Genomic DNA, 8,976 nt, shown 5'->3' on the forward strand with positions numbered 1-8,976 from the left:
TTCCGTGAAGAATTTCTTCCTAATGTCCAGCCTAAACTTGCCCTGTTGCAACTTGAAACCATTCCCCCTGGTTCTGTCCCTAATTACCTGTGAGAAGAGACCAGCGCCAACTTCTTTTCAATGTCCTTTCAAGTAATTTAGAGCATGATGAGATCTCCCCTCAGCCTCCTCTTCATCAAACTGAACAGACCTAGCTCCCTCAATTGCTCCTCATAAGGTCTGTTCTCCAGGCCCTTCACCAGCTTTGTTGATCTCCTCTGCACTCACTCCAACACCTCGATATCTCTCCTATACTGAGGTGCCCAAAACTAAACACAATACTCAAGGTGCGGCCTCACCAGTGCTTAGTACAGAGGGACAATCACCTCCCTTCTTCTGCTAGTCACAAAATTTCTAATACAAGCCAGGATGCTGTTGGCTTTCTTGGTCACCTGGGCACACTGCTGGCTCATATTCAGCCGGCTGCCAATTAGAACACCCAGGTCCTTTTCCGCCAGTTTTTAGGGAAAATGAGAGATTAAAAAAAAAAAAGTTGGAAACTCAGACTGAAGAATTCAGGTATCAGGAAGCAGAGAGATTTGGCATTTCTTTAAATCAGAGGTATAAAAAGTACATTAGATGTCAGTTAGCTCAGTGGTTTGAGCGCAGTGCTGACAACAATGACAACATCAAGGACGTGGGTTCGATTCCCGCTCGGTCCCCATGTGTTGCCTGGTCTAGTCGAGAGGTGGCGTCCCTGCCCATGACAGGGAGGCTGGACTAGATGATCTCTAAGGTCCCTTCCAGCCTAGACCATTCTATGATATGTAATCAGTTGAATAGACATCTCGATTAAATGATCTATAGGCAACTAGGAACGGAAGAAAAGAATTAGTTAGCACAGAAACCTATATCTTGCAAGAGACGAAGTGTATAACTAGCAGTATTACCTAAGGGCAAGCAGAGATAAATTTTGACATGTTTGTTTACTTGTTTTGTGGTGAGGGTTTTTTCCCGTGTAAGTAGAAGAGAAGAAAACAAGTGAAGCTGCTGTGTGGTCAAGATCATTCAATTTAATTATAACACAGTGACAAAAGAAATGTACTCTCAAAGATTATGAACATAAGACAAAGGTGAGGTGATTAGTGAGAATGAAAGTGTGAGAATCACGATATCTAACCTTAAGTTTTGTAAGCAAAACTTAAAAATCTTAATACACTTAAAATGGGAATGCTGGCTGAGGCAGGAGAAGAATGCAGAAGTGAGAGACCTGACACACAAAACCAGAACTCGCCTGACAATTTTTCATTTTTTATTTAATAAATTCATCTATTTATTCTCTTCCACCATGTGTCTACCATTCATTCATAGCAGTTAACATTATCCATATGCTAACTAAAATCATTATCAGCACCATCTGTTTAGTGCATGCTCTCTGTATCTTTAATTGCTCTGTTTAGACATATTGTTTGTATGGTCACATTATACAATACTACAAATGCCTTGTTTACATCTCCATGTATTCCATCATTTGATGGACAACAGACATCCTGCTAGTCAGTCTATTATCTTGTTAGTCGCATTCTCAAGATTGCCATCAATTTTGTTGTACATTTACAATAGTCATCAGGCTTTCTGCTCTTTAAGCAAATCTGAAATGGTTTTGGATCAGACATCCTAAGTGAAAAAAAAAAAATAAATCTAATTTTCTCTAAATCTATCTGAAATTCCTCTCTGGATATATTTTAGAATTATGTTTGTCCTCTTCCCAGTTCATATGGGTTATAATCAACCTACAAATCATATAGAGGATTTTGCCTCAACTTTTGGCAAAAATTCTCAATAAGACTTCCTAATAACATAAAAATCCCAATGAGAACAATCATTTGTCATTTCACTTCTGTTGGCTTCTTATTTTACCTATACTGACACTCCCCTGTGTTGTTGGCTCCCAGTTGTATGTCGTTAAGAAGATTCATTTGTACACTCCTTGGCTTTATGCAAAGCCTTGAGAAACCTCGCTTGTAACCTCAGTCTAGATGAATGTGTTTTCTTTCCAAACCAGCTCTTTCAGTTTCTTCTTTAAGGAATAGTTTCTTAAGCACAGAATTCCTCTCCAATCCTCTTTTTCCATGTAAAGACACAATGCATAGGAAAACAATTAAATTTATATAATGAAAGCTTTCAAATCTTTGGACATAAAATGCTGGGCAACTGAGCCTGTGGTATTTTGCTTGATTAATGGCAGACTGCTACATAACCTGCCATTATAGGAACCTCAGTAGTGAATCCAATCCCAAACTGAGTATGTGGTTAATAGGGAGCTAAAGGAGATGGAGTGCCTTACTAGTAGGTTATAAATAGTGGTTAGCAGGCTGATCCTGGAAACCTCGAGAGTTGGTCAGGTATCTTAAGCAAAAGAAGTACCAAGTGGGAGAGGCAGACCACGAAATAAAGAAGCCAACACCAAAATACTGTGAAAATTACCTCAAAATGGAATATAGTTGCAGGAGGTTTCTTAAGATGTTCAAATGAAACAGTGGCTGTTTTATAAAGAGAAGGTTAGCTGGTTTACCTGGTAGAAGAAAAGCTGACCTGATTGCTGTTTATAAACTACAGGAGGGTACACACTGGGTCTAGAAAAGTGTCCTTTAAACTAACAAGAGGATGCAATGGGAAAAACGGGCATAGAGTAGTTAATACTACTATTATTATTATTATTTAGTAATAAATTTGAGCAGGCAGGCAAAAAAGGATTTTTAACCCATAGCACAAAGTTCTGGAATGGCTCTCCAGCAAGGTTAAAGAAACAAGATCAAAAAAAGCCAGTTTTCACGTTCATCCAGCTGATGACAAAAACTGGAGGTGTCTGCAGCAGCAGGGAGATAAACACAATGATGCATGCGTCAATGTAAGTTCTGTGTTCCAAAATGACCCAGAGGATGAGCTGTCATTCACTGGAAAATTAAACTGCTAGTGCCTCATTCATGTCAGTAGTATTATTAAGAAATACGGCAAGCCTTTGAACTTGGGGAGAGGAGAAATATTTTTAAGAGGGAGAAGTTTATTACACTTCTTGGTGCTTGTGATACTTCTTGACGGAACATTTGGGGCTTTGTATGCTGCTTTGTAGTCCTTACGGAGAGTACATCACCAAAGTCCTCACAATTAACCATGTAGTAAGAAAATGTCGTTGCTATTAATCCCTGCAACTGATTCCCAGAGTAACAAGGATACAAATAAAATTCAACCTCATCCTCCACATCACTATAAACTGGGTCTGTATTTACCTTTATTGTATCGATCTGAATATAAGACAAAAAAAGTGACCAATATACAATAAACTCCCTGGGTTGAAGACCAAACTTGTCTTTGCAGCAGTCCAGATCTAATTGCATAAACCAGAAGCAGTGGGAGATGATGTACCACTACACTGGGATCAGATGCCCACCACTAGAAAAGAGCCGTTGTGATTCATCATTCAAGAGAAGACTGAAGAAATATCTTTTACATCTGTATCAAACTGGTAATTACACACAGCCTAATGCAAGACACAGCAAGACATGCACACATACAGACCATTCTTGCCAATCCACAGCACATCAATCTCTCATTCTGGCTTTCATAAGTGAAAGAAAAAGTTACAGGACAGATGGGTACGCAAACAAGTCTGAAGTACTGCCACATAAAGCATTGAACAAGAGTTAAAGCTTTTTTAACAAGAGTAAAAGCTTTCCACTTAACACAAGAGCTGAGTTTGGGGCTGCTCTGAGAAACACCTTTCACTTCAGCTACCAAAAGCATAACACAGACATGCTCAGGAGTCCTTGGTCCTTCTCCTTCTGCCACCAATAAGTGGCTCTGCTGAGCCTGCCCAAGCAGTTTAGGTGATCACAGTGAATGCTTTGCTGCCCAGAGGTATGCCACTCTCAGGGGAAACATCCAGCTAGTGCCACTTCAGGGAAGGTTCGCAGGACTGATGTCGCCCAAGTAAGTTGAGTGCTTTTCTTACAGAGTGCTTACAGAGCTCTCTTGGCAAAAGTGCCCTCACTCTGGGCACGAACACATATTGAAAGACTTGGTCTTCAGTTGCCCCTTCCTGGCAGGAGCTGTTCGAAATTCAGCTTGTTCACCTGTGGCAGCCCTAGACTGTAGCTTTACGTAAGACCTTAAAAATTATTCATCTCACCGAACTGAAACTGCCTTCAGAGGAACTTTATCTTTAAATACAAGCTAGGTTCAGACATTTAAGTAGAAATCAGCTTGTCTGATAAAGTAGTAGAATTTACATGGCAGGTAAAATAACCTTCACTATCAAGAAAATCCGTTTACATTCATGTTTTCATTTCAGGATCTAGAGCAGTCATTGAAAATTTTAACACTGACAACAAGGTGAATATATTTTGACAGTTAACTATGTCATCAGCAGAGTAGAAGATCCTTACCAAGGTGCCACATTCTCTTCTCACCTTAGGCTGGCCTTTCCTCCACTGAAGAAAAATTTCCTTAAGAATGATGTAATTATTTTAATTTTTCTAGAGATAAAAGACATGCTTCTTTTGCAAACATGTTGATTCGAATTACACACCATTAAGGGAAAGATGATTATTTGTTGTTAAAAGCAACGTAGCAAGAAAACGTAATTTAACGTTGGATGACATGGTACATTGAGGGAAGTTCTATTTAAAAATAAATAAATGTCCTTTTAGCAACTGCACAAGTGTGTCAATTTTTGGTAAGCAATTTTAAACTAGCACAGTTTTGAATTCAACACCTGAATAAAACGGAAAATAACTAAGACATAAAATAATAGTATTTTTTATGTGAGCTGTGGCAGTGAGGCTCCTTGTTAAGAGCTAATAGGTTTGTTTACTTAGAGAATCTAAATTTTTTTTTAACTGATAGAAACCGCTGTAGTTGAAGATGTCACAGGTAATTCACAGATTATCACCTGAACTATGCAGAGGAATTTTAATTTACAGCAATTTAACTGAACTTGTAAGCCATTAGCAACAAAGTAAATATGGGATAATTTATACAGAATACATTTTGCACTGAACAAAGTAGGATAGAACACATGAACTAATTTTTAAAGACATTTTGTATATTTGGGAATGTGATTTAAAATGTTCAAAGTCAACATGGTTTAAAATGTTTAAAAAGTAACAACTGTTTCTGGAAAATGATGCACAACATTAACTCAAGGTACACTGAACGTTGAGAAATAAAAAGAAATAATGGTTCTTAGAAACAGATATATGTACAGAAAAACAATATAAGATTCAAGATTCCTAGAAGCAATCTCAGGGAATGTGCTATTATGGGACAAAAAGCCCCCACAAAACCAGCTTGAAAAAAAAAATCTGTATTAACTGCAAGTTTGAAAACTTCATAGAAACAGAACTCTGTAGATTTTTATTTCAAAAGTAAATAAAGGGAGCTTATAGAGAATAGTTAGGAAGCAAAAAGAAGGAAGGGCACATTTTGTGTTCAGTCTTTTGTCAAGTCGTTCATCGCAAATCACTACTGAAAAAAAGAGGCATTCTGTACCAGTTCAGATATGCAGTTGATTGAACAGACTAGAACCATTACCACATCTTGTTCTTAAATATTTGACCAACACAGCTCACAAATAATCCCAGTGCTAATCCAGCTGAAGCTCCCATGGATATTCTCAGAAGTCACAAATCAAGGATTTTTGTGATAACTGTAACAAACCTATTTCCAACTTTTCTGGGGGTGCTGAAACCAAATATGTGTCACTGGATGATAAAGCAAGATGAAAATCAGCTTGCAGGTAGAAACTCTCTGTTCAAATCTTCCATTTTCTCACACTAATAGGGCCTGGGAAGAAGCTGGGAGTATCTCCTTTTTTTTTCTCTATATTTCTCATAGAGTCTCTCATAGATCCAAGATCCTCTGTGCAGAGAGACAGACAGGGGTTGTTGAAAATGCATTTTCTTTTTGTACTCTGACCTGTGGGATCTAGAGGAAATACAGATTTGCACCAAGACTGACATGACATGACATGAAGACAGTCTCCTTCCAGGGAGCTGACAAGCTCAGGGCACAGCAGCAGTGTAGCTCTATGCACTGCTACCACTGTGGAGAAATCCAGAAGATCACGTCTCCTTTATTCATATCAGCAGATAAAATCCAAACAACAGAAGTGCTCAGATGGATAAGATTTTTCTTACCTTCTTCCTCTAAGTGGTTGTCAGTGCCATCTTTTAAATCTTCATCCACCCATGGGCGAGATAGAGGCTTGGTTTTAATCTCACGTTTTTCCTTCTCTCCATTAGTCTTCTTCAGTATTACCCCAATCAGAACACATATAATGGCTATAAAGACTGGGGTTAGGGAAGAAAAGAGCGCCATGACTATGGAAACATGCAACTTTCCTTCCAAGTTCAGTAGTTTCTCCTGGTACAGCAAGGATTAAAAGGAAAGAGCTGAACCCACAGTAAACAGAAAGGGGTGGACCCAAGGTTCAGTCATTGACCCTATACTGCTGCTTCTTTTCAGCCACCGCCCCCACAATCTCAGCTGTGATGTGCTGCTGCTGTTAAGGAGACCCAAGTTTATATATTTTCTCGGCAGAAACTGCTTATAAACAGTAAGCAGAAGCACTGACCATATACAAGCGCATAAATGCTGTCCAGGACAAAGTGCAAAAAAAAAATAATCTTCCAAACCCTAGACTAAAGCAAAACACTTCTCCCCACCTATTTTTATTGTTATGATGATTCCAGTAATCTTGCTTGTAACACTGATTATGAAAAATAGCCAAATGGGAGTGTGACTTTAAAAACTGACAGCATCTTTTCAATGCTTAACTCACAAAGTTAGTCATGTTATAGATATCTCAGAAAATCAGAATACCACCAATTAAACAGCAGCTTGCAGCACCACCCTTGGCTGTGTAAATGAGTTAATAAAACAGATAAGTAAAGTGGCAGCACTACCTCCATAACAAGTATGAATGAGAAGATTCACAGAACCCTGTATTTGCCCTGGATATTCTGGGGGAAGAAAAAAGAAGAATTTGAGGAATCCTAGTAAGAAATAAGTAAGAATTTGAGGAATCAAAGTAAGAAATAAGTAAGAATTTGAGGAATCAAAGTAAGAAATATTTGACGGCTGAATATCTGTGCTGCAGTGAACTTTAAAACTGCAGTTCAGCTATTTTATCAAAGGAAAGATTAAAAAGTCACAGGATCCTGGTCTAACCCGAGAAGGATCAATGTCTAAATGCTTAACCCATTTTTTACCACAGTCACCTGCTTGGGATCTGAACCAGCACAGCAGCACTGAATTGATATCTTTATCTGGGGCTGTTGGGACACAGTAGATAATGAAATGCCAGGTGGCAGCGGGTGCTGCAGGGTGTGCTGGAGAGGAGGGTCAGGGCTACTGACTTTGTGCAGTCATTAGCACCCATCAGCCCTTTTCAATGCTGGCTAAGATCCAGCCCTGCCAAATCTTATCTCATGCCGCACAGGGCCAGCCAGGTCTGAAGTCTCTGCATTCTTGGCAACTTAATCTGCATTTTGGATAAGCTGACCCAAGGTAAGTGAGAGCAGTCATGGCTGTAACCATTCTAGGCAAATGTCCCAAGGGCCCTGGCACGCCACACGCTCTGACTGGCACCTACGCACAGGTTTCATTCTGACAGGTTCTCAGTCCATGCCCTCCCCACTCATGTCTCTCACGTCACTGGCTCTGCAACACTGGGCACACCCTTACTGGTACTGTTGGGCACTGCCACTCCAAAGTCTCCCTACCTTCCCATGCTTCAACAAATACTGCTGGCTGCCCTGAGGAAGGGTCTGTGTGTCAGGAAGTACAGATTAATCACCAGGTTGCTGCAGGAGGAATGTGTGGCCATACTGGTTGGCCATGCACAATGATAACCTGGCTGATTGTCTGGCAATGTACCTTCTTTCAATACAAGCTCTTTGCATTAAAAGGGGCAAGACTAAGCAAATGGCTAAGCTGTGCCTGCACTATCTAGGTGTGGTAGAAGGAAAATAAAACTACCTCACAATTTGTACCCAAGCTGGGCTTTCTCAGCTGCCCAACTCAGATACAGAATAAATACCTCACTGCTGTTGCAGTGCAGTCTCCTTCAACACACAGTCCTTGGGTCCCCGTATGTCCTGGTCCTTCCAGGCAATCTATGGGATCTGTGCAAGAAGGGTACCCCCTGCACCAGCCAAATGCCTGCATAAGTCCATCAGAGATGAAATAAAGAGAACATGCAAAAGTTTTGCTTAAGTTTCTAATCAAATACAGTAAAGTTGGCAATAGACAGACACCTAGTCCTGGCTAATAGGACAACCTGCTTGAAAACTCGAGCCATGAATCTCCTCTTACCTACTCTCCAGTCAAGTTGTGACCTGGGACACCTGCATGGTTGTTGATCTTAGGCAGCATGTAAAAGAAAATCCCCTAAACTCATCAACTGTAGAGGAACAGAAAGGACAAAAATTATCATGTGTGAAAAAGGGTTAAATTTATCCTCTGTTTCTCTCTCTCTCTCCTTGATTTAGAGCAAATATCTAAACTCATTTGTCCTGCCTGCTGACTGTCCAATTATGGAGAGAGATACTTCACTTAATTCCAATTAGAATCATTAAATTTGTTCATGTGAGTAGAGTAGGAACCTGCAGTTCAATCAGAGACATTTTCAACAGCTTAGTTTATGGCAAGGAGGGAAAACAAAATGCAGTCTGAATGGCACTGACAGTTTCTCACACCAGTAATATAGTTTTGTTAGCCTTGAGTTAACATATTCATAAAATCAGATCTGGATGCTTTGCAGGTAAGAATCCATCCTGCAGAGAGACAGAGCTGTGTTGAAGCAACAGGAGAACCATAGAATGGCCTAGGCTGGAGGAGACCTTAGAGAACATTTACTCCAACCTCCCTGTCATGGGCAGGGACGTCTCTCAACTAGATCAGGCAACACATGGGGACTGAACAGGGATCGAACCC

The 8,976-nt window shown here is 40.0% G+C and overlaps 1 protein-coding gene across 1 annotated transcript in view; it reads right to left on the minus strand.

The window, feature by feature from the left end:
- Positions 1-6,357, minus strand: part of IYD (iodotyrosine deiodinase) — a gene marked incomplete at its 3' end in the record, with an annotated part of 12,497 nt that extends 6,140 nt beyond the window's left edge. Inside the window, exon 1 of the mRNA XM_009876617.1 lies at positions 6,177-6,357. Within this exon, the coding sequence (XP_009874919.1) occupies positions 6,177-6,357 (181 nt within the window). The remainder of the gene's footprint in view (positions 1-6,176) is intronic.
- Between the last annotated feature and the right edge of the window lie 2,619 nt (positions 6,358-8,976).

The sequence above is a fragment of the Apaloderma vittatum genome, unplaced genomic scaffold (assembly GCF_000703405.1).
Source record: "Apaloderma vittatum isolate BGI_N311 unplaced genomic scaffold, ASM70340v1 scaffold239, whole genome shotgun sequence".
Taxonomy (NCBI): Eukaryota; Metazoa; Chordata; class Aves; order Trogoniformes; family Trogonidae; genus Apaloderma; species Apaloderma vittatum.